The sequence below is a fragment of the Lynx canadensis genome, chromosome A2, assembly GCF_007474595.2.
Source record: "Lynx canadensis isolate LIC74 chromosome A2, mLynCan4.pri.v2, whole genome shotgun sequence".
Lineage (NCBI taxonomy): Eukaryota > Metazoa > Chordata > Mammalia > Carnivora > Felidae > Lynx > Lynx canadensis.
Window position 1 is genome coordinate 156810186 of NC_044304.2, and position 25646 is coordinate 156835831.

At 44.3% G+C, this 25646-nt stretch overlaps 3 protein-coding genes and 1 long non-coding RNA gene across 7 annotated transcripts in view; 2 read left to right on the forward strand and 2 right to left on the reverse strand.

The window, feature by feature from the left end:
* LOC115502040 (olfactory receptor 2F1-like) overlaps positions 1–25646 on the reverse strand; it is a 342928-nt gene that overhangs the window by 130734 nt on the left and 186548 nt on the right. The gene's annotated exons all lie outside the window — the stretch shown is intronic.
* On the forward strand, positions 4995–10417 carry GSTK1 (glutathione S-transferase kappa 1). The gene is made up of 8 exons (XM_030308659.2): positions 4995–5140; positions 5625–5706; positions 5883–6011; positions 6317–6417; positions 6590–6625; positions 8256–8372; positions 8725–8818; positions 9079–10417. The coding sequence occupies exons 1-8, from the start codon at positions 5069–5071 to the stop codon at positions 9126–9128; spliced, it is 681 nt and encodes a 226-aa protein (XP_030164519.1). The 5' UTR covers positions 4995–5068; the 3' UTR covers positions 9129–10417.
* Positions 11125–25590, reverse strand: LOC116737952. The gene is made up of 4 exons (XR_004343323.1): positions 25444–25590; positions 24570–24624; positions 23120–23211; positions 11125–11363 (listed from the first exon to the last, which is right to left on the reverse strand). It is a non-coding gene; the product is annotated as an uncharacterized LOC116737952 (long non-coding RNA).
* Positions 21400–24662, forward strand: TMEM139 (transmembrane protein 139). 4 transcript variants are annotated; one of them, XM_030308656.1, is made up of 4 exons: positions 21400–22540; positions 23133–23256; positions 23509–23758; positions 23979–24662. In XM_030308656.1, the coding sequence occupies exons 3-4, from the start codon at positions 23526–23528 to the stop codon at positions 24367–24369; spliced, it is 624 nt and encodes a 207-aa protein (XP_030164516.1). In that variant the 5' UTR covers positions 21400–22540; positions 23133–23256; positions 23509–23525; the 3' UTR covers positions 24370–24662. The 4 variants fall into 4 exon arrangements, with proteins under 4 accessions (XP_030164516.1, XP_030164514.1, XP_030164515.1 ...); XM_030308657.1 differs by having other exon boundaries at positions 22423–22516; XM_030308654.1 differs by having other exon boundaries at positions 23133–23758.

Below are 25646 nucleotides of genomic sequence, written 5' to 3' on the forward strand. Positions count from 1 at the left end.
GCACAATTCTATACATTTAATAAAAATCACTGAATGGTATGCTTGTAACAGGTGAATTTTATATATGTAAACTATACCTCAACAAAGCAGCTAAAAAAAATAGCAACTACCTGGTAGGGTTGTCATGATGATTAAATGAGTTAATTTTCATAAAGCACTTTATAACGGCATCTAACATGCAGTAAGTAATATGAGTTCAATGTGTACTTCCTAAATAATAAAAATAATTATTTGTGGCTATGTGATTCATCACCTGAGTAAATTCCTGACAGTTCTTATATGTTTTCCCATACCTCAAGAGGCACACAACATCTGAGTACTTAAGCAATGGAATTACTGCTCTTCTATAAAATATGTTTTAAAAACTATACTAAGCTTGAGGTCATTCAAGTAGAAACTTTGAAACTTGTCCCATGACCTGGCCTCTACCTGCCACCTTCCCAGGCCACACTGCCTTCTTCGCCCACAAGAACTTTGCTCAGTTCCTCAAGACTCTGGACCACACTGCCTTTTTTTGTACCTGTTGCTGGCTCTGGGTGCAAATCTACCTGTGCTCCTTCTCAAGGGTCTAACTCCTACTTAACCCCTACCCACCTTTCAAGTCTTCATGCAAGGTCACTTTTTCTAGGAAGTTTTTTTGATTCTTCCTCGTTGCCCCCAATGCACCCCACCCTAACACACACACACACACACACACACACACACTTTATTTTTTATATCATTTTTTGAAAAATATTTATTTTTGAGAGAGAGAGAGAGAGAAGGGGAGGGGCAAGGAGAGAAGGGGACAGAGGTTTTGAAGCAGGCTCTGTGCTGACAGCACAGGACGAGACACAGGGCTCAAACCCAGGAACTGCAAGATCATGACCTGAGCCAGTCGGACGCTCAACCCACTGAGCCACCCAGGCACCCCCATATACACTTTATGTTAGACCAATTTTATGCCTTTTGATTCCCACATCAACGGATGAATAATGCTTGTATCCATCCCCACAGTATGGATGGGCACTCCCAACAGTATGTGGGACATAAGGGGCCTTCAATAAACACTAGTGCAATGATTCTCAGCCAGAGGGGATTCTGAGCCCGCAGAAGACATCTAGAAATTCCATCACCTCAAATAGTCCTCTTGTACCAATTTTCAGTCACTCCCCCTCCCAGCCTCAGGAGAAACTACTGATCCACCTTCTGTTTTCTCTGAAAATTTCATACAAATGGAATCGTACAATGTGGAATTCTTGGCACCTTATTGATTTCATAGCTCTTTTTACACACGGGTAATTAGTTTTTTGACTATGAAATGAACCCAGATATTTTTCCCAGTTATTTTTTGACGTAATGGAGTTTGCCAAACGGATTTTTAAAGTTATGTATTGAATGTTAAAATCTTTTAAGGTTTCTGCATTTAGTATCACAGCTAGCAAAGCGGTCTCTGCTCCCAGATTTTTTTTTAAGGTTGTTCCATAAATTCCTCAGGTACTTTAGTGGTTTCTTTCTTTAACCTAAAATATTCTAGGGGTTCTTGGAACCCAGTTCAGCTAGGAACCCTAGCTCAGTCAGTTAAACCTTCGACTTCAGCTCAGGTCATGATGTCGGGGTCCAGGGGTTGGAGCCCCATGTGGGGCTCTGTGCTGACATCTCCAAGCATGGAGCCTGCTTTGGATTCTGGGTCTCCCTCCCTCTCTCTCTCTCTCTCTCTCTGCCCCTCCCCGGCTCGCACTCTGTCTCTCAAAAGTGAATAAATGTTAAAAAAAAAAAAAATTAAGAAATAGCCCTTAAAAAAAACAAAAACAACAAAAAAATACTCCATCAAGCTAGAGATGTTCCTTGTGTAAGGTGTGACGTATAGGTCAAACTACGTTTTGCTTAAACCTCCCAGTTGTCCCAATACCACTTATTAAACAATCCATCTTTTACTACTTGGAAAGGCAATTTGTCTAAAACATCTGTGGTTTCAAATACTTAACTCCAAATTACATGATTAAAGCTCTCGTGATGTTTTGAATGTAGACAATAATACTGATGAGGATTTGGTTTACATATGCCAGCCCTTCTTCACCCCTCCAAAGTTTGATAATTACATCATATTTAGTTCCTTTACTAGTTATTTTTGCTACTTTAAATAATTGGCTTACATCACTATTTCTTGTTCCAATAACTCTAGTCAGTGTCTAGACACTCCCCTCAACAATATGAAATAATGGTGTAAAGAAGTGTAAATATTGTTGTTGTTCCCACTCTGTATTATCCACAGGGCCCAATATAATAATAAAATTAATAATAACAGTGTATGGAGGCAGGATATAGAGAGTCAGATTATGTTTTACCATGCTATGATTTGTAAAATAAATATCCATCAGTCCATATGATATAAACGAATGATTGAATGAATAAATACATACACAAATACATAAATGGAACAATTCTCTTTTCAGAATTTCAATTAATAATTGTAGAAGAAACAAGGGAAATAGAAAATCACCATTAGAACACCACAGTAATAACTGCTGCAGGCAGAATCTACTGATGAATGATAAAACTGGTAGGTGAAAGTTTAAGGAGGAATAGGACATTTCATACCTTCAAAGTATCTCTCCCAAAACATGTCTTAAATACTATGGTGGTTTTAACATACATCCACAAATTCTTTGATGTCCTTCACAACCAACCCCACCTCCAGACTGGGCTGCACTTACTGACTCCCTTCTAAAGAATAGAGTAGGGAAAGGAAGAAACAATGATTTTTACAGTAGAGAAACTTGACAAGTTTTCTCCACCTTACCCAAATGGTCAAGGTTAACATGGGTAATAATAAGTCATGTTGGTATCAGGAACCCCCTGACACAATTCAAGGAAAAGGGCACTTCACCTCTGTGGTATACTTCCAAAAAATGCAGAATTCCAGCCTAGTCATGAAAAAACATCAAACCGGAAATTGAGGGACATTCTACAAAATATGTGACTAATGGTCTCCAAAAGTGTCAAGGTAAAGAAACACAAGAAAAAAATCAAGAAACTTTCATAGATAGGAGGAGACTAAAGAGACATGACAACTAAATGCTAGGTGGTACCCTGGAACGGATCCTGGAACAGAAAAAGGACATTAGTGGAAAACATGGTGAAATCCAAATGAAGCCCATTATCTAGTTAATAGTACTGTACCAATGTTAATTTCTTAGCTTTGATCATTATACCAAGGTTATGTAAGTTGTCCACGTCAGGGAAAGCTGGATGAGGGGTATGCAGAAACTCTCTGTACTACTATCTTTACAATTCTTCTGTAAGCCTAAAATTATTCCTAAAAATTAAGGTTTTTTTAAATATGGGATATTATTTAAAATAAGATATTATTATGGAGCTAAATTTGCTCTTGGAAACTTTTAAATTAATATTAACTGAAGAAATGTGTAATTTTTCAGTTTCAGTGATTGCAAAGCAATTAGTTCAATTTTCAAGTAGGTGAAAATAACATTCTATCTCATTTCATTTCATACTTTCTACTCTAGGTAAATGTTTACACTGCCCTTGTATTCTGATGGCTTAGGGTTGCTTTTCTCCTGAATATGCATGAGAAGTAGAATCTTTATTGTTATGTGTTTTCCAATTCATAAAATCAGAAACATTAAGAATAATTTTAATAAAATTAAATGGAACTTTAAAAATTTGTTTCTTTGGGGGGCCTGGGTGGCTCAATCTGTTGAGGATCCCACTTTGGCTCAGGTCATGATCTCACCGCTGGGCTGGTGATCTGAGCCTCAGTTGGGCTCTGTGCTGTGACAGCTCAGAGTCTGGAGCCTGCTTCTGATTCCCTGTCTCCCTCTCTCTCTGCTCTTTTCCCACTCGCACTCTGTCTCTCTCTCAAAACTAAACATTAGAAGGAAAAAAAAATATTTTAACTGTTTCTTTGCAGTCAGTGTAATCCCAATATAAGACAATATGACATATTCAGGAATACAGATAGGACACACCATTCCCCATTATTCCTCTTATTATTGTTGCAGGGAGGCCTCCTTCTCTCCTGCACTCACTCTCAGAATATGCACTGATTGTCAAATATGTTCCAGGCTAAGCTCTGAGAAATGCAAAAGAAATGTATAATTTGGGCACTTCTTACTCGGCCCTGGTCCCAGGAACTTCCTGCAACTTCCAGGTAACACAAATAACTAACACGTATCAGCCCTTTTCTTCTCACAAGGCTGTGTGAGGTAGGGGTTATCATTACGCATCCCCATGTTTTAAAAAATTTTTTCATTTTATTTATTTGAGAGAGCACATGCGCAAGCTGGGGAGGGGCAGAGAGAGAGAGAGAGAGAGAGAGAGAGAGAGGGAGGGAGAGAGAGAGAATCTCAAGCAGGCTCCGTGCTGTCAGCGTGGAGCCCAAAGCGGGGCTTTATCTCACAAATTGTGAGATCATTACCTGAGCCGAAATCAAGTCTTGACTGACGGAGCCACCCAGATGCCCCAAGCATCCCCATTTTGGGGAGGGATGAGGAGGGGGTCCTCTGTGTGGATCCCACAGTTAGACTGACGGGTAAACGTGGAACTCTTGATTTCCGCTGGCGTCATAATCTCAGGATGGTGTAATCCAGCCCCGGCTTCAGGCTCTGTGCTGGGCCTGGAATTTATTTGAGATTTTCCCTTTCCCTCTGCCCCTCCCCCACGCTCGCAGGAGCTCAAGAAAGAAAGGAAGGAAGGAAGAAAGAAAGAAAGAAAGAAAGAAAGAAAGAAAAAGGGATGAGGAAGAAAGTGAGGTTCAGAGACGTCAAGCGGCCTGCCAAGGGAGCACAGCTAAACGAGAAACACAGTCCACATCTGAAACACCCGCCTGGACCGTATACTCAGGACCAGGCCAGTGACAGCCCCGCCCTCACGCGCCACGCGCTCCCCCAGGGGGCGGTGCCCACCCGCTCCCGCCAGACGGCCCCGCCCACACGACCTTCGGCCAGACTTGGCCCAGGGCTGTCTTCCTCGCGCGGCTGCGCGGCGGAGGGCGGGGCGGGTCCTCCATACCACGCCTGGAATCCCTACGCGGGCTCGGCGCGCCAGAGAGGATCTCGGCTGCTGCAGCATGACGCCCGCGCCGCGCACTCTGGAGCTCTTCTACGATGTGCTGTCCCCCTACTCCTGGTTGGGCTTCGAGGTGACTCCGGGAGCCCCCTCGGCCGGGGCTTGGAGGGCAAGGGCGGAGGGAAGGGCGGGAGCGGGGCGCGGGGACCGAAGTCTCGTGAAAGGCCTGGCGCTGCCGGACGGGGTTTAGGACACGCGATAGAGAGGTGAAGCGCTGAAGGTCACTTTGTGTTTTTAAACGGGATACGGTCGCTGGGTCCAGGTCGAGCCTTTACATTCTAAGGCAGTGGTTTTCCACGGCGGTTTGGAAGAAGACGGGTAACTCCAAAGTATCAAAGAGAATTCCATGGCACTGCCACCACTTTTGGGGGCCTGAGAGTGAAAAGTATGGAAGCCTCCACAGAAAGATCCTGCGATCGATTTCTTGGGACAGAGCAAAGTTCATGGGATCGATTTCTAGCAATGAAATTTAGGGTATCCACAGAACCCCTACTCTGCGCTTAGCCATCTTCACTCTCTCCATCTGACACAGTGGCTCCCCATCTCTGCCTCTGCAGGTCCTGTGCCGATATAAGAAGCTCTGGAACATCAACCTGCAGTTGCGCCCGAGCCTCATTGCAGCGATCATGAAAGACAGCGGTGTGAAGGGGGTCGCCTTTGGGACCGCGATTTGAGGGACGGATGGCTTCAATTGGGTCTTTACATTGGCACCTGTAGCTCATAATCTGCCCTCTGGTCAAAACCCAGGTAGCCGGCCCCCAAGCCTGGGACCCTCACGTGGTCTCTCACCAATGTCCCCAAATTTCCATTTGCAGGAAACCAGCCGCCAGCTCTGCTTCCCCGCAAAGCCCAATACCTGCAAAATGACATCAGGCTCCTGGGACAGCATATCCAGGTTCCCATCCAGTTCCCCAAGGATTTCTTCTCTGTGATCCTTGAAAAAGGTGAAGACAGTGGGATACAGAAAGGGTATCTAGTGAAAGGCAGCGCATTTGGAAACCAGTGGCAAGAAGTAAGGGCTGGCAACCACATGAAACTGAAACAAACCTGGGGGAAACACAGGTCAGAGTTGAGTCAGCAGAAGCTTATGGGGACAGAAGGGGAGAAAGAGCAGGTCAAATTGGCTATGAGAAATTTGGGTAGGAGGCTGAGGGCAACTGAGCTCTGGGGATGTCAGAAGCATGAAAGAGCTGGTCCTTCATCAGAAACAAGCCAGGAGAGCCCACCTCTGAGTACCTCTGTCCTGCAGGAAGTTTATCAGCCATGCGATTCCTCACCGCTGTGAACCTGGAGCACCCAAAGATGCTGGAGAAAGTGTCCAGAGAACTATGGATGCGCGTCTGGTCACGAGTGAGGACAGAACTCTGGGAACCTGCTTGGGAGACCCTGGGTGGTGTTCTGACCCTCCCCCAGAACCATTTCCAGCATCCTGGTCCTGCCTTTCCCTCTTGTTCACTGGCCTACTTGTCCCCCATCTCCGCCCTCGCCACCTCCTTCCTGCTGAGTGTTCTCTTCTTCTCAGGATGAAGACATCTCGGAGCCCAAGAGCATCCTGGCTGTGAGTATCCTGGCTTGTCCCCACTCCTCTCATAGCAAAGCTGAGAACAGTTGGTGTTTAGGGGCAGAGAGGGCACAGATTTCATATTCAGTGCAAGAGGTCATAGTTATTAGGGGAGAAAGCAGGTCTGTGTTTGAGAAGCCAAATTACTGAAAGGTTGGAACCAGGAGGACACTCAGAAGATTATCTCATGGTTGAAAGGGGAAGTGCAAACTTCTGCATGGGTAGAATTTATCTCATGAAAGGAGTCAGTGGGAGAGAGCTGTTAAATGGTGGCATCCCCAGATGGGGAGGGATGAAGCATTGGCAATCTTGGCCCCAGAGACTCCAACACAGACCACACCAACATAGCCAGAGTAGAAAGCAGGAGACTTTACAGACAGACTTTAAAGAGACTAAAAGAGATAACCGGCTCAAGCCAGAATTACACAAAAGCCTGAGTGAAAACAAATAGAAATAGCTCAAAACATTGGAATGTGTGCCAGCCATCGATGAGGTATATAAAAACTTAAGTTTTTCATTGGAATTAAATCGGGAAATTCAAAATAATATTTCCCCTGCAGTTTACAAAATGATAGTCGAAGCATATTCAGATTTAATACATAAGATGGCAAATCACCAAAAGTACACATACAAAGAATGGCCAATATATTCCTCCACTGTTTTTATTCCTGCAGAGTATATGCCCAGGCTTGCCTTTCCACTTATGAACAATCCTTTTCCATGCCATCATAAGCTCTTTGAAAGTACCATTCTTAGTTTCTACGTAGCATTGCATTCAGTGGGCAATTTTGTTTTTTTGTTTTTGAAGCATTTTGTTTACTTAACCATTCCCCTGTTGTTGAACATTTGGTCTGGGACGCAATTCTCTCACGTAGACAAGTACGAGAAAGATAGTGTCACATTAGAATACACTGCACAACTTTGTGTTTCCTCCTCCAGGTTGAGGAGGTCAGGCTGCCGTGGTTCTCATCCTCGGCTGTATATTTAAGTCCCCTAGAGCACCTGGACACTGCCTACCAAAAGTTCTGATGTAATTGTTCCAGGGGGTGACTTGTGAATGGGATTTTTTAAAAGCTCCCTCGGGAGATTCTAATGTGCAGCCAAAGTTAAGAACCCCTAATCCCAAACGATACCAACAAACCCCATACTGAAGCCTTTGTTATTGTTAGCCATGCAGGAAGCTGTATCCCTGTGCTCTGCTCAGAAGTCCTCCAGAAATTCCATGAGAATTTGTAGCCTAGCCCTTGAGTCAGAAGAGCACAAGATATTCAAGAATTCTGAGAAATAAGGAGGCAAGAGCCCAGACTTACTGTCAGGGGACCTGAATTCTAGCATTGGCTCTGCCACTAACAAGCTCTTTAATGCCAACCAAGTCATGGACTACCTCTGGATAACAGTCCCTTCACTGGTTTCTAAGATGCCCCCTGGCTTTAAATTTCTACAGCTATGACTCTGCCACCTGTTCTTTCCACCAGTCTCAAGATTTTGCCCCTCTTAGCAAAGCTAGACCTCCACTTGTGGGTGGGCAAAGGCCTTACCATGAAGATGGGAGCAGAAAATAAAAAGACCAGAATTTTCTGGTCCCACTAATTCAGACACAGTTGTGTTCCCTACCACATGCCCTCAGGCTGCAGAGAAAGCTGGCATGTCTACAGAACAAGCCCAGGGACTTCTGGAAAAGATCTCAACACCAGAGGTGAAGAACGAGCTCAGGGATACCACCAACACAGCCTGCAAATATGGGGTGAGCAACTCCTGATGTGGGTCCCCAGCCCCAGTGCTGGAGACAGGATGAGAATCTGCTGGGTCCCCATGCACCTGTCCCAGAAGTTGCTCCCAGCATGAGTCCTCCCAGCTCCCAGTCAACCCTCATCCTCTCCCTTCCCATCCCATAGTCCATGGAGAAAAAGGGAGGGAGCTGGATGGCAAGAAGAAAGACAACATCTGAGAGTTAAAACCAGAAAACTACTTAGAGCCAAGGAACTTCTTAGCAATCACATCTTTGGCTACTTTGCTCCTATGACCTCAGACAAGTATTGACTCTTAGCCTTTGACCCCAGCCTAATAAACACCTGCTCCATCACTGCTTTCTCCAGGCCTTTGGGCTGCCTGTCACCGTGGCCCATCTGGATGGCCAAACCCACATGCTGTTTGGCTCTGACCGGATGGAGTTGCTGGCACACCTGCTGGGTAAGTTACAGGTTCGTGGTGAGCTGCCCTTGTCCCTAGCCCCACCCCATTATATCCGTTGACCAGAATGACAGATGCAGAGCAAAACATATTCTATGCATTTCCAACAATGAAGCCTCATACACAGGGGTCCTCAAGGTTGAATGGGGAGTGGCCACCTTCACCCCCACAGAAAAGAAGGAAGCCAAGCCGAGGTCTCCTTAGAAAACCCCTGCGGCTTGTGGGGCCAGCCTCTAACATATGTGATTTTCTCCATCCAGGAGAGAAGTGGATGGGCCCTGTGCCTCCAGCCATAAATGCCAAAATTTAAGGATGGCCAAGGGAAGCAAAACTACTGGAGTAAAAAAGTAGATAATCTGCTTACGCTTCTTCCACTGCGTGACACTAGCATTCTGGTTTTCCTGTCTGACAGCGGTTCCTCTGTGGCCCTGGGGGATGCCGGGGAGGGGGACTGCGTGTTACATCATCTACCTTAGTCTCATGACTGCTTTTACTTGCGTGCCTCACAAGTGCCTTTCAAGAGCCCCAAACTCTACTTTCTCTCAGAATAAACCTAACACCATCAGGCAGAATATTTCTGTGTCCTGTCTGGTGTTTGTGTGTTCTTCCTACTGTCATATTCTGTCCACTCTGGGTGTTTCTAAACAGCTTTTTCCATACTGCCAGCCCCGCTGCTCCCCTCAGGGCAGCTTGTGTGGAAGGAGCAGGAACCATCCCTCTTCAGGGACCGAAAACTAACTAACCAGTTTGGTACCTACTGCCTTCTAACCAGTCATGGTGCCTGAGAGGGAGCCAGAGCATGGCTGAGCCTCTACCCAGATATTTGAACAGCTCCAGCTACACTAACCAGCAGAACAAGGGCAAGGCAGCACAGGGAGACAGGCTGGAGTTGCCATGGCCTGGGCAAGGTGCTCATCCCACAGAGTTCCCTCACCCACAAAGCAGATTTCGAGAAAATCCCAGGGCCTCTCTCCCTGGAACCCCTGTTCCTTCCCATACAAACCTATAACTTTCCCACTCCCTCAATTATTTATCCAAAGGCCCGGCTCTGTTTGTGCCAGCTATGCAGTAATCAGAATACCTTGTGTTTCAACAATCTTTGGACTTCTTTGAGAATACTCTTTATTCAAAGCTGAAACCACACTTAGGCATCTGTTAGAAACCAGGTGTGGAGTTTTTGATGGCTCAAAGGTTGAGAGGCTTTAAGAGGGGATGCCTTGTTCCCTCCCTCTGGCTCTTTCTAATCTCCAAGCTCATTTGCCCCGTTTATTCCCCATCATTTTCTGTTTTCCTCCTCTCCCCTTTTCCATTATTCCAGCATACTCTTGGATTTCAAATTATCCTTACTAGGCTTAGCTGCTAACTAACCAGAAGTACATCTCCAAGTACACACTCCATCTTTCAAAAGAGATATCATGACATGTACATCTAATATTAATTTAAAATACGGGGAAATGTCCAATAGTAAGAAACCTAAGAGCAAATTAAAATGTTACGTCTCATGTATTTATGTTATATATTCAAGTATATAGAAGTTCTCATCTATGCTGAGAGGATAGTAGTGGAGACAAAGTTGTATGAATAAAGGTGCTGATCTCAGCATTGTGTGTGATATCAAGTACCTTAAATATCTAACAATAGGCGGATGCTTGAATAAGTTATGGTACATCCAGGATGTAATGTTTCATAACTATCAAAAATTACACTTATAAAGAATTTTAATGCTGGAAATTCTTGGGATATATTATTAATTGGAAAAAAAGATTAAACTACATGGTATGATCTCAATTACATGTTGACTTATAAAAAAATATTACAGAGGAAATCAATTTATTAATCCTGGAATAAAATATGCCAAGATGTTTTCATTTCATTTGTAGACTTTTTGAAATGATCATCTTTTCTGGCAAACAAAAATGTATATATTTAATGAAAAAATACAAGAACTTCTGGATTCACATTTGGGTACAATTGTGCATCTTTCCCATTGTTTTTGAAACATTATCAGTTGCTCCCAAATTTTATCCCAGGCTAATGTGAACTAATCTCTTACTGTAGATGCAGGCATTTCCCAGGTCTGCCCAGTCTTCCTTCAAAGAGTCTAACATCCTATTTTCCTAATCCAACAGTAAATGTAATCTTCTCTGGAGGAAGGAGACAATTTCTAGACTAAACCTTACAAACACGCTCTGGATTATAATGTCTGAACTTCTGCCAAATAGAATCTGAAACAAGTGTATTAGGGTTCTCCAAAGAAACAGAAACAGTACTACCCCTGAAATCATTGTTGCATTATATGCTAACTAACTTGGATGTAAATTTTAAAAAATAATAAAATTTTTAAAAACGTTAAAAAAAAAAACAGAAACAATAGGGCATTTACCCATGTATATAAAAGAGATCTATTATCAGGGGTTGGCTTACATGACTATGGAGGCTAAGAAGTTCCACGATCTGCCATCTGCAAGCTGGAGGCCTGGGAAAGCGGGCTGGTGGTGCAGTTCCAATCCAGAATCCAAAGCCTGAGAACCAGCAGCACCTGTGTCTGAGGGCAACAGAACATGCATGTCTCAGTTCAAACAGAAAGAACAAGTTTGCCCTTTGCTTTTTTGTGCCATTCAGGCCCTCAATAAACTGGATGATGCCCACCCACGCTGGTGAGGGCCACCTTTACTCAGTCTACCGATTCAAATGCTAATCTCTTCTAGAAGCACCCTCACAGGCACACCCAGAAGTATTGTTTTATCAGCTCTCTGGACATCCCTTAGCTCAGTCAAGTTGACACATGAAATTAACCATCACAATGAGAAAGGGGAAAGCCCCCAAATGCAGCTGTAGTTTTAAAATAAAGGAACACTCTTCTAATCCAAAAAGCTTCATACTTACTATTAGTTCCTTCCTCTCCTCCCCTTCTGATCAATAGTTGTAGTGTAATATAAAATTCATAGTTATGTCAATCCTTAGAATACTGAACCACTATCTTGCACTGGAGTTCAAATTCCAGGCTTACCAAATAACATTATACTTCTTTTTTTTTTTTTTTTTTTATGAAATTTATTGACAAATTGGTTTCCATACAACACCCAGTGCTCATCCCAAAAGGTGCCCTCCTCAATACCCATCACCCACCCTCCCCTCCCTCCCACCCCCCATCAACCCTCAGTTTGTTCTCAGTTTTTAACAGTCTCTTATGCTTTGGCTCTCTCCCACTCTAACCTCTTTTTTTTTTTTTTTTCCTTCCCCTCCCCCATGGGTTCCTGTTAAGTTTCTCAGGATCCACATAAGAGTGAAACCATATGGTATCTGTCTTTCTCTGTATGGCTTATTTCACTTAGCATCACACTCTCCAGTTCCATCCACGTTGCTACAAAGGGCCATATTTCATTTTTTCTCATTGCCACATAGTACTCCATTGTGTATATATACCACAATTTCTTTATCCATTCATCAGTTGATGGACATTTAGGCTCTTTCCATAATTTGGCTATTGTTGAGAGTGCTGCTATGAACATTGGGGTACAAGTGCCCCTATGCATCAGTACTCCTGTATCCCTTGGATAAATTCCTAGCAGTGCTATTGCTGGGTCATAGGGTAGGTCTATTTTTAATTTTCTGAGGAACCTCCACACTGCTTTCCAGAGCGGCTGCACCAATTTGCATTCCCACCAACAGTGCAAGAGGGTTCCCGTTTCTCCACATCCTCTCCAGCATCTATAGTCTGATTTGTTCATTTTGGCCACTCTGACTGGCGTGAGGTGATACCTGAGTGTGGTTTTGATTTGTATTTCCCTGATAAGGAGCGACGCTGAACATCTTTTCATGTGCCTGTTGGCCATCTGGATGTCTTCTTTAGAGAAGTGTCTATTCATGTTTTCTGCCCATTTCTTCACTGGGTTATTTGTTTTTCGGGTGTGGAGTTTGGTGAGCTCTTTATAGATTTTAGATACTAGCCCTTTGTCCGATATGTCATTTGCAAATATCTTTTCCCATTCCGTTGGTTGCCTTTTAGTTTTGTTGGTTGTTTCCTTTGCTGTGCAGAAGCTTTTTATCTTCATAAGGTCCCAGTAATTCACTTTTGCTTTTAATTCCCTTGCCTTTGGGGATGTGTCGAGTAAGAGATTGCTACGGCTGAGGTCAGAGAGGTCTTTTCCTGCTTTCTCCTCTAAGGTTCTGATGGTTTCCTGTCTCACATTTAGGTCCTTTATCCATTTTGAGTTTATTTTTGTAAATGGTGTGAGAAAGTGGTCTAGTTTCAACCTTCTGCATGTTGCTGTCCAGTTCTCCCAGCACCATTTGTTAAAGAGGCTGTCTTTTTTCCATTGGATGTTCTTTCCTGCTTTGTCAAAGATGAGTTGGCCATACGTTTGTGGGTCTAGTTCTGGGGTTTCTATTCTATTCCATTGGTCTGTGTGTCTGTTTTTGTGCCAATTAACATTATACTTCTAAAACAAACTTAGGTAGAACTTCTAGAATGGTATTTTTTGACAGACTCGAAACACAAGTGTTAACAAACAACAAAAAGTATCACATGCATGTGGTAAAACAAAACAAAAAAACCCCAGCAAGCTATCAAGTGAAGAGTCTCCCCTTTTTCATTTCCATTTGTACTCTCTGGTTTTTTTTGTGTGTACCCAGAAATGTTTGTATTTTTTAACACATGAATGTCAGCCATAAGTCAGTGATTCAATATACCCTTCATCCAGTTTCCCCAATGGTAACATCTTGCACAGCTATAGTATAGTGACACAAACAGAACATTGACATTGACGCGATCCATCAACCCTATTCAGATTTCATCGGTTTTTAGTGCACTCATTTGTGTATATTTAGTTCTGTATTATTTTATTGTGTACGTGACCACCATCACAAGATATGAAATATTTTGAGCATAAGGGATCCTCATGCTCCCCCTTTTATAGCTAGGGCCACCTGCCCTCCCCACTTCTCTAAGCCCTACCAATGACCAATCTGTTCTTCGTATACTTTTGTCACTTCAAGAGTGCTATATAAATGGAATCAGATTGGCTTATTTTCACTCAGCATATTCCCTTCAGATCCACACAAGGTGTTGCGTGTCTCTGGTTCTTTTTATTGCTGAGAAGTAGTCCGGGTATGGATGTGCCAATTTGTTTAACCTGTTGAAGGACACTTAGATTGTTTCCAGTTTGGGGCTATTACAAATAGACCTGGTATGAATATTCTTGTACAGGTTTTTGTGTGCACACAAATTTTTGTTTTTCTGGGGTAAATGCCCAGGAGTACAGTTGCTGAGTCATATAAGAAGTGCATGTTTAGTTTTATAAGAAACTGCTATACTTTTCCTAAGGGGCCATGCCACTAGAAATGCACGAGTGATCCAGTTTCTCTCTGCATCCTCACCAGCATTTGGTGTTACTATTTTTTTATTTTAGCCATTCTGATAGATGTGTAGTGATAGCTCACTGTAATTTTAATCTGCATTTCCCTAAGGGCTCATGAACACCTTTTTGTGTATGCTTTGCCATCTGTACATCCTCTCCAGTGAAATATCTGTTCATGCCTTTTGCCCATTTTCTAACTGGATTGACTGTTTTTGAAATGTCAATATTGTTCTTAATAGTATATTTTAAAAGAATGTACATTTTAAGACAACTGAGGGGAAGTAACAGAGACTGGATATTAGGTGATACTAAGGAATTAAGTGTGATAATGGCAGGGTGGCATGCACGAGTAAGTTCTCATCAATTGGAATTGCATTCTGAAACATTTAGGGTAGAGGTGACGTGCTGCCTTTTAAAAAGTTGGGGAGGTGGGGCACCTGGGTGGTTCAGCTGGTTGAGCATCCAGCTCTTGATTTCTGCTCAGGTCATGATCCCAGGGTTGTGGGATCAAGCCCCAGTGTTAGACTCAGTGCAAGTGTGGAGCCTGCTTAAGATTCTCCCTCCCTCCCTCTCTCCCTCTCTCCCTCTCTCTCTCTCTCTCTCTCTCTCTCTCTCTGTCCTTCTGCCCCTCCCCCCCCAATGAAAAAAGTGAGGGAGGTGGAAAAAACAGATGAGACGATTGTTGAAGCTGAGTGATGGGTACATGAAGAGTTCATTATACTATTCTTTCCTCATTTATGTGTGTTGGGATTATTTCCATAATAATGTCTTGAAAGTGTACTGAGGGGTACCTGGCTGCCTCAGTCAGTGGAGCTTATGACTCTTGATCTCAGGGCCATCAGTTCAAGCCCCACATTGGGTGTAGAAATTACTTTAAAAAAGGGGGGGAGGTGCCTGGGTGGCTCAGTCAGTTAAGTATCCAATTCTTGGTTTTGGCTCAGGTCATGATCTCACGGTTCATGAGACTGAGCCCCGCATCAGGCTCCATGCTGACAGCACTGGACAGCATGCTTGGGATTCTTCCTCTCCCCCTCTCTCTCTCTCTGCCCCTCCCCTGCTCGCAAGGTCTCTCTCTCTCTCTCTCTCTCTCTCTCTCTCTAAGTAAATAAATAAACCTAAAAAAATGTACTGAAATTTAAATTCTGTGATATTACACATTTTCACATATCCCCACAGTACTGTGCACACAAGGTCAGCCTCAAGGACTTGCATCCTGTGCACTCCTACAGGGCCCCATGACTGGTGTGATGCTCTGCCAGCACTGTCTTGTAACCCTTCATAATTTTGAGCAAGCGGCTCTGCATTTTCAGTTTGCACTGGACCCAACAAACTATGTACTGTATGTAGCTGCTCCTGTGAGCACATAATACATGCTGAATAAATTCTTACCAAACAAACGGACCAAAGAAAAGAGGAGAAAGTGAGAGAAGGGAAAAAGAGATGGGAGGTGGCAAAAGAAGAAGGAGATAACAAGGTCACAGAGGAGATGGGGGAAGTCTCAAGGTAGAAAAGGTGAACAGGAATTCCAGAAAATGACGCTGCCGGGGAAGTGCACGGAGAAAGTAGGAGTCCAACTGGAAGACAGGGACTTGGGGCCCATTATTTATCATTCTCCTTCTCAGAGGAAGCCTAGTCCTTCATTTGACTATGATTCCCAGGTATAAGCAGAAGTGAAATCAGAAAGAAGTAGCCACTTGTACCCCAGGGAATTGGCAGCAGGGAGGCCAGCTGGACGCTGTTCCTCACTCATCCCATGACCTTAATCCCAGAGAGTTCCTTCAATGTGTTCACAAACGGGAAAACTGAAACCCCTGGCTTGGGTCAGACTAATTCCCTCTTCTGCCAAGCCCATGTTCAAGGGTATGGCTGGCACTAGCTGATGCCAGACCAAAAAAGACTGGAAAAGAGAGGGAGACAATTGAGGGAGGATCAAGGGATCCAAAGATCATGAATCACTAAATCAGTAAATATTTACTACCAACAAATGATACAAGCATTTATTGTCTACTCCATGCATAATGATGAGATGGACATAAACAGAGTGTAGGGGCACCTGGGTGGCTCAGCGGTTAAGCATCAGACTCTTGATTTAGGCTCAGGTCATGATCTCACAGTTCTCAGGATCAATCCCAGAGTTGGGCTCTGCTCCGACAGTGTGGAGCCTCCTTGGGACTCTCTCCCTCTCTCTCTGCCCCTCCCCTGCTCACAAGTGCACGCATGCACGCACACACTTTCTCTCTCTCTCAAGATAATAAACATTTTTTAAAAAAAGGAGTGTAAACAAACCCCCTTTATATCCGTGATGTATTCCTGATCCCCACCCTTGTCAGCACCAAGTTTCTGCTCTCAGCAGCACTTTGTACCTTGTCTCTTTGTATCCTGCCCTACGGTTAGTCATGTACACGCCTTTCCCCTTAGGGACAGTAAGCTCTTTGAGAGTGATATTCCTGTCAGATCTACTGAATATGCCTTGGAGTGTCCTGTGTAGCAAGTGAACAGTAAAAATTTATTGAACCCAAGTTTGATAACTCACTGTTGATCAGGGTGTGGGCCAATAGGTAACCCTGCAATGTGAGTAGGAGTGTGAATATTTACAACTCCTTTCGAGAGCCACACGGTGGTATCTATTAGAAACTTCACTTTCAGGATTTTTTCTGAATCACACATATGAATAAAAATACGTATAGGAATATATGAGGGCAACTGGCTGGCTCAGTCTTGATAGAGCATGTGACTTGATCTCAGGTCTTAAGACACATTGCATGTGGAGCCTACTTAAAATAAAACTAAAAAAAAAAGAAATATATGAATTGCAAAATCCTGGAAACAAACTAACTGGTTATCAGATAATTAAATGTTTATGGTTCAATAAATTGTTGTTCCATAAAACAGAAACCATTTTTAAGAATATAATAGATGGAAAAAAAAAAACAAAACAGTGGTTGCCTATGGGGTTGACTGAAGGGGGCTTGCAGGGAACTTTGGATGATAGTAGCGTTTTGTATCTTGATTGGAATTTGGGTTACACAAGTATAAGTCTTTATCAAAACTTACGGAATTGCCCACTGAAAATTTGTGCATTTTACTGTAGACCAATCTTATTTAAAAAGAAAACAAGTTAACTAATATTTAACTCTAGTTACTTTTATGCATGAAAAAAGGTTAAATAGCTTATCAAAGGTCACACAGTTAGTAATTGGTAGAAATGAGATTTGAAACCTGGTCTGGCCATCTCCAAAAATATGTGCTTAACCGCAACCACGATACCTTCTTGTCTTCTCTTATTTAGGGACATATTCATGTGGGACATTTTTGCCACTATCTACAGACATCTTTTATAAACACAATGTATTATTTGTACTGGGCAACAATTACACTCAACTTCTCAAATTTGAGAATCACTTTTGTGGCTTAGTGCTGAATATCTGAGCTAGAGGGACAGCCTGAACCTCACAGTCACTCAGCACATTCCCAGTGAGCTTTGTGTGGTATTACAACTAGTTGCTGAGTGATAACGTGTATTTATCCTTACATACTTGAGAATTTATGATTTATCGGAAGCATTTCCATTCAAGAAATATCAATGATGCTGATACAATTCACATTAAATCATTTATCCCCTTCCCTACACATTTGAAAGAGTGGTGGGTAAGGCAGCTAACACAGAGAAAAACACTTTCAACTGAGTTAGAAGGTCAAGATTCTGAGTTTGATTCTAACTAAATAAATCATGTACTTTCTCTGAGCTGGTTTCCTCCTCTGTAACATGAAAATGATAATCAGACTTACCTACATGACTGTTATGAAGGATCAAATGAGATCGGACCAAATTGTTTCTACACATACACATTCCCACCTACACCCTTTAAAAAAAAAGTCACCTGCACATTGGGCTTCTAAAGCTATTCAGGTAAGAGCCTTATCTTTTTTTTTTAAATTTTTTTTTTCAACGTTTATTTATTTTTGGGACAGAGAGAGACAGAGCATGAACGGGGGAGGGGCAGAGAGAGAGGGAGACACAGAATCGGAAACAGGCTCCAGGCTCTGAGCCATCAGCCCAGAGCCTGACGCGGAGCTCGAACTCACGGACCGCGAGATCGTGACCTGGCTAAAGTCGGACGCTTAACCGACTGCGCCACCCAGGCGCCCCTAGAGCCTTATCTTTTGTAATCACTCTTAATTAGCTCCTAAAAGATAAACATATACTGCTACAGAGCCTGAAATCTCAATTTCCATTCTTGCCTTATATGTTGATAACCTTACTTAATCTTCTCATAATCTCTTTTGCTGCCTTTGCTGTCAGAAGGTCAGCCTTTTCTTAAGATGCCAAACAATGAGGAAAATAGCATCTAACCACTCCTCCATGGAAACCCCAGAGTAATGATCTCAGAATGTCATAAGTATGGGGGCGCCTGGTGTCTCAGTCAGTTAAGTGTCCAACTCTTGGTTTCAGCTCATGTCATGATCTCACAGTTCATGGGATTGAGCCCCATGTCAGGCTCCATGTCAGCATGGAGCTTGCTTGGGATTTTCTCTCTCCCTCTCTCTCTGCCCCTCCCCTGCTCACTTGTACATTCTCTCTCTCTCAAAATAAATAAACTTAAAAAAAAAGAATATCATAAGTGTTTTGTTAAATTATCATTATTAAGGTGGCCAAAAAACAGTGTTTATAGTCAGATGACATGGCAGTTCAGAGCCAGGTTTCTGCACTGGGACTATGGGTTCAAATCTTGACCCCAACCTTGATTAGCTATATATTTTCCTCAAGTTTCTGACCTCACCTATAAAATGAATATAATAATTATAACTACCTCTTATTACACTATATTTTAAATTAACTTGTATAAAGCATCCAGCATAGTGAGTAGTACACAAAAAACACTCCACACATGTTGGCTATAAGTATGACACAGACCCATATTCAGAAACACCAAATCACAAGTATATAGAGACACAGAGAAGCACGGGGAGGGGGGGTAGACATCCATTATCATTCACAGGAAGTCTGTCAGTTATCTCTGCTTCTCCCTCCTTCCCTCACCTCCCACTTCTCTTCACCATCGTCCCCCAAAATGGCACAGTGGGCCAGCCTAGAGCGGTAATCCAACTGCTCACAAGATGATTTGCAGAGGCAGGCAAGTGGAAAACGAAATGACTAATAGTATCCTTAGCACTCATACTAAGTTGGTGAAGGAAAAGAGGAAAAGTAAAACCTTTGGAAAGAAGTTTGGCCATATGTATTCAAGGCAACAAAAGCTTTCTTTCACATTGTCTTGATGACATTTCTTAGATTGAACCAGAGTAAATAATCCAAAAAGAAGGCAAAACTATATGTAAGAAGATGTTCGTTGTAGCATTTTTTTTTAATTCTGAGAAAGAGTACACATGCACATGCAAGCAAGTAGAGGAGGGGCAGAAAGTGAGAATCCCAAGCAGGCTTCAAGCTGTCAGCGCAGAGCCCAACGTGGGGCTCGAACTCACGAACCCTGAGATCATGACCTGAGCCGAAATCAAGAGTTAGACACTCAACTGACTAAACCAACCAGGAGCCCCATTGTAGCATCATTTTTAAAACAGATTTATAGAAGCATAATTCACCCTTTTGAAGTGTAAAATTCAGTGGGTCTTTTTTTAGTATATTCACAGAGTTGTGCAAGCAACACTAATTTTAAAAGCTTTTCATTACCCTCAGAAGAAATCCATTAGGAGTTACTCCCCATTCCTCTCTCTCTCAGCTCCTGGCAATCATTAATCTCCTTTCTGTCTCTTAAAGCAGTTGATGATCAACAACAACCAAAAAAAATAAATAAATAATAAGAAAATAAACTCATTGTTACCAAGTAACATAACATAAAGGTATGCTAAATTATGGTACATCCATTCAGTATTATGTGGCTGTTAAAAATTACCACAACAAAGACTGTACCAAAAAGTGAAGTATATACATGATATAATGTTTAGTATTTTTTAAGGATACAAAATTATGAATATACTCTAATTTCAACCAGGGTGTGGACAGACTAGAAGAAATGTGTAGAAATTTTAAATGGCCATGTTAGAATAATGAGATAGTGGGTGCTTTTTCTTTATAGTCTTTAAATATTTTTGCAAGATTTTATATTTAAGAAGTAGAATTTTTAGGAAATCTACTTAATGTTGATTAATGTAACAGAATACATTGAAGGGCCCAGCCAGCCAGCCAGCCAGCAATCCAGCATTTCTGACGTGGACCCGGTTTTTAACTAGCAAGCATCTCTAGTGTAGGCTCCTTCTGGTAACCAAGGGCCTCATGCACAAAGATCTCATTCTCCCAACTGCAAAGCCTGTAAAAGCCTGAACTGTAGACATTCAGTCTCCCCCTTTGACTCTCTTGCCTCTCAGCCTACACTCCCTGCCATGTCCCTGTTCAGGGACTCACTCCTTAACAAAGCCCTCTTACTTATCACACACACCAATGACTCTTGGCCAATTTCCTTCTATTAATATATTAACTGCAGATGCAAATCCTTCTGATCACATACTTTCCTTTTATCGGACCAACAGTATGGAAACTGGTGTAAACAAAACAACAACCAGCTCCCCCCCTACTCTCCATTCCCACTTCCTGTAGAGACACAGCTCATTTAGACTAGCACAGCCTTCCCATTACATCTTCTCCCTCCATCTGTGGGAGAGTCATCATTGATAGCCCACCATTGTACACACCTGCACTCCACTCCAGGCCCCTCGTCCTCATCTTCACCCTTCTTCCCTCCTCTCTCCCTCTCTCTCTCACTCTCACACACACATACATACACTCCATACATCCTCTGATGCAGCAGCCCTGGCTATGCCCCACAACTGTCCATGGGATTAGATTTGTGCAAAACTATCTCCTACTTCTTTCAGTTTGTCCAAAGGCCCGGAACCCAGCCTCCTCTGTCCTGCTCTGTTTCTCAAGAAAAAAGTATGCCTCCATCTTCTCTACACCTCCCAACACCTGCCTCACCTTGACTTATTGTCAGGGTTCCCTTAAAAGACTGGGTCCTTGGGGCTCCTGGGTGGCTCAGTCAGTTAAGTGTCCAACTTTGGCTCAGGTCATGATCTCACTCATGGCTTGTGAGTTTGAACCATGCATTGGACTCTGTGCTGACAGCTCAGAGCCTGGAGCCTGCTTCAGATTCTGTGTCCCCCTCTCTCTCTCCCCTTTCCCTGCTCATGCTCTGTCTCTGTCTCTCTCAAAAATAAATAAGCATTAACAAAAAAAAAAAAAAGAGTGGGTCCTGGATCTCCAGTGGGTGGTGAGGCCAGGCAAAATCGTAGCCTTCTAATGAGAGCATTCGACTTTGTTTAGTGAGCACCTAACATATGTCAGAAACCAATGTCAGTTGCAGGGACTCAGAAAGTATTGAAACTAATCACTCACTTTGAAAAGCTCACAGTGGGAGCACCTGGGTGGCTCAGTTGGTTAAGCGTCAGACCCTTGGTTTTGCCTCAGGTGATGATCTTGAGGCTTCGTGAGTTCAAGCCTGGCCTTGGGATTCTCTCAAGCCTGCTTGGATTCCTCAGGATTCCTCAGTCTGCTTGGGATTCTCTCTCTCTCCCTCTCTCTCTTCTCCCCTACTTGTGCTGTCTCTGCCTCTCTCAAAATAAATAAATAAACTTAAAAATTTTTAAAGAAAAGCTTACAGTGGAAGAAAGGTATGTAAACAGAAAATTACTAAACAGCTAAAGGCTTAAACAGGGGTAGGAAGGAATGTTCTAGATACACTGTGGAGACAGCCTCCACAGTAGGCATCACCCTGGATGTGGCTTTTGAAGAATCAAGAGTCAAGTGGGCCAAGAAGCATACACCAAAATGTCTTACAGGCCTGCAGAAAACAAGTTCACAGAAACGGTACTTTGGCAGCAGCTGAAGCAGGACACGCCATCCCATGCCCACAGCAAACTATGCAAAGCACTATGTGATCTAGAGAGATTAAGTAAATTGTGGCCTCCGCTCCTAGGCATTAAATACATTACCTAAATATAAGACAAACTATTCAGAATACAGTGTGCTTTGAGCAGAGGTGGAAACTGAATATAACTCTGGTCCTAAGTACAAAGATCACTGAGGTGGGGGTGGGGGTGACAGGAGCACTCTCATTAAGGCACGGGTACGGGGTGGGTGGAGTAAAAACCAAAAAAGAAAAAAAAAATCAAGGTGGGGCAACAGCAGGTCAAGTGGAAGCAGAAAGAGGAGGAAGCCCATGCCAGGAACTGAGGGATTGGAACAGAAAAGTGGGTGGAGCCAGTGGGCTCCACCCCCGCCTCCTCCGGCTCGGCTACAACCTACTTTCTGCAGAGTCGTTCCAGACAGGTGAGAGAGGAACTTCTAAGACCGGTGAGAAGGGTAGGGGGGGTTGGGTTCAAGAAGGGGGACTGGGGTTAGGGTTAAAGAAGGGGGTCTGGGCCCTACCTAGAGTCTTTGGCTTCTTGATAGCAGAGTTCAGGGACTTCCTGATGGGTTGGTTTTGGGGTGCTGCTAACCAGGTGTTGCTGCTTCTCCCCACCAGCCTCCCAGCCCTTGTGGTAACTTCAGACAGGAAGTTTGAAATCTGAGCTTACGGAGTTAAGGCCCATAGAGGATGGAGTACCCTGGCAGGTGCGGAGTATAGAGAGATCAGGAGTTATCTGGGCCTCCAGTTACCCGGGCTCCATCTGGGCCTCCAATAGATGGAGGCCTTTGTAAGAGGCCCTCTCATATAGTTGTGTCCCTGTGGCTTTGTCGGGTCCATGTACATTTTCTCCATCCAACCAGAGCACGGGCTGAGTAGAGGAAATGGGAAGATGGAGTCAGACAGGGTAATGGTGCTCCTTCCCAACTTCTCTCCCCAACAGGGTCTAAGTGGGGAGACGGGGAGGTAGGGTGGAGGTCCAGTGCAGAGCAATTATAGAGAAAAGGCAGGGTTTGCCTCATTACCTGGATTCCACAGACGCTGGTGAGCACCAAAGCCCCAGGCAGGGCCAGCCAGGACTGGGTCTTGGATGGTGTAGAAAGAGCTGGAAGGGACACTGCAAAGAAGAAGGAAGAAGGAAGGAAGGCAGGGCCATTACACAGTAAGTTGCATGAAAGATCCTGGGTTTATTTCCTGGCTACTCCACACGCACTGATACCCTGGCACTCTGATTGATCCTAGAGAGAATTACAAAGCTGAAGGGAACCCTGAAGGTCATATATTTTGGCCATTTATTTGATTTGAGACTGAAGAACCTGAGACCCAAAGGTGTCTGATATGGTTACTGCGGAATCTGACCTGGCCGGGACGCCAGTTGCTCGTTTAGACACAATACCTGTGTGTCTTTTTGCAGGAGCCTGGGGAGGGGCCATGGTGCCAAGACAGTTTTGGGGGAGACTGGAGAAGCCGCTTCTCTTCCTGTGCTGCGCCTCCTTCCTCCTGGGGCTGGCTTTGCTGGGCATACAGCCAGACATCGCCCCTGTTGCTTATTCCTTTCTCACCTTGGGTGGCTTCTTTTTGTTTGCCTGCCTCCTGGCCTGTATTCTGGAATGGGGGTTCCGATCAATGCAGACCGAGAATTCGGGGGCCTCAAGCAATGCATGGTGAGTTAAGGGGCGGGCAGAATTCTAGGAATACACGATGGCCCCTTTTTCCTGGTGTCCCTCTAGTCTCTCAGGCATATAGCTCTGCTTCCCTGTTACTAGTATCAATGAGGGGGTGGGGGGTGGGGTTAGTGGAAGGTTCTTTTGCCAATAGAAGACAGTAAAGCGGAAAAGGACTCCACACAGGAGGCCACCAGTGATTTTATTTCTCCTCCCTCAGCGACAACGAGGCCTTTGAGGTGCCAACCTATGAAGAGGCTGTGGTGTTGGAATCACAGTGCCGCCCCCAAGAGCTGGGTCAACCACCCCCCTACAGCAGTGTTGTAATCCCCCCAGTACTTGAGGAAGGACAGCCTGGCCATCCAGAGGGGCCCGAAAGAGCTAGACTGGAAAGGCGAGTGGGCTCAGAGGGATCTACGACCTCAGGAAACCCTGGAAGAGCTCCAATCAGCCTTCGGCTTCGGGGACCCCGAGCTGTGTCCACTGCTCCTGATCTGCAGATCTTGGGGATGCCCCCCAAACTGGAGCCTCTTACCCCACCCCCTGACTATGATGTCAGCTTTGGTCAACCTGATGATGTTTTCTTTGAAAACAACCGGACACCCCCCTAAAAGACTATGCCAGGATATATCCTCTCTGCGCCAGACTCATTCATTCATTTGACCAACATTTCCCAGTGCCTGCCACGTATCAGGAACTCTGTTTCCACGTGGGGAACTTAACACCGAGGGGAGTCAGGCTATCCTAAGCCTCTCCCAGCTGAGATGTACATAGCACTGTTGGAGTCTTCGAGTAACATTCAGTGACCTACCCCATATCTGATATTTCCAGAGTTAGACGAGTATGAGAGGAGTGACCCAGAGAATCTGGAGAAGGAAGAAAAGAAACATCTGAGTGACAGCTATGTTGCTTCTGTTCTGGGTGCTTCATCTCTATTAGCACAAGAAGACTTTCCCAGCCTTGTGAGGTATTACTGCCCTCATTTGAAAAATAAGGATCCCAAGGGTCAGAGGAGTTTGATAATTTGCACAGGGGCACACTGCTAGTAAATAGCATAAAAATGTTTACTCTTCTGATCCCAAAGCCTACTGTATTTTCAATACAAGGTCATCCACAAATCTCTCAATCTCTATCTTGAGCAACTGCTGGAGACAGGTGGGAGCCTTCCTAGGGACAGAACGGTGGACCAGTTGTGTCTGCGGGCAGTGTGGGCTGATTGTGACCAGGAGTGTGCCCTCTCTCCTAGATGAGCAAAGCTAATCAAAGCCGTGATAGCCCCTGCTCCAGGTAAGGGGCAATTTCTGCCCTGGGGCTAAAGAGCAGTCTCCAGGGCAGGGTCCCCACCCCATTGGGAAACTGGAGTAAACTGCCCCGGGGGAGGGACTTCCGATTTTAAGACGAGTGGACAAGGGTCAGAAAGGATAAGACGGGGGCTTGCCAGGGGTGGCGGAGTACCTAAGGGTGACTCTTGAATCACCTGCTATGAAGCGCTGGAGCCACATGCACGGTGTCTAACCGCTTAAGCCTCACCCCTGCGCTCGGACCGCAGGGTTTTACCCCCGCATCCCCCCTCCCCCCGGTCCTGCTCGCTAAGATCACAATACAACACTAGATTTTCCGGAATCGTGCTTCGGCTGTAATGTAGGTTTTAGCCACTGGGAGCTGCTCGGCCATCGCTGACCCACCTTCCTCAGGAGTGCGCTCCCCACTTAGGCTTTCATCCACTGTGTAGTATCTGTGTAACGCCTAGTGCCCTCTATCTCCTCCTTATCCTGGCCCCAACAGTTCAACTTCAATAAAGCATAAAGTCCGGCCAAACCCGTCTCAGTAACGTTGCAATAGGCGGGTGAGACAGGGTGGGAGGCGCCGGAGAGGCATCCGCGATTTC

What these genes read in the sequence shown, in the direction of transcription:
- GSTK1 (XM_030308659.2), top strand. Translation starts at nt 5,069, where the DNA reads ATGACGCCCGCGCCGCGCACTCTGGAGCTCTTCTACGATGTGCTGTCC. An exon ending in AGCGATCATGAAAGACAGCG is followed by an intron (nt 5,707 to 5,882) that starts GTGTGAAGGGGG and finishes TTCCATTTGCAG; the next exon opens with GAAACCAGCCGCCAGCTCTG. An exon ending in GTTGCTGGCACACCTGCTGG is followed by an intron (nt 8,819 to 9,078) that starts GTAAGTTACAGG and finishes TTCTCCATCCAG; the next exon opens with GAGAGAAGTGGATGGGCCCT.
- TMEM139 (XM_030308654.1), top strand. Translation starts at nt 23,433, where the DNA reads ATGGTTACTGCGGAATCTGACCTGGCCGGGACGCCAGTTGCTCGTTTA. An exon ending in GGGGCCTCAAGCAATGCATG is followed by an intron (nt 23,759 to 23,978) that starts GTGAGTTAAGGG and finishes CTCCTCCCTCAG; the next exon opens with CGACAACGAGGCCTTTGAGG.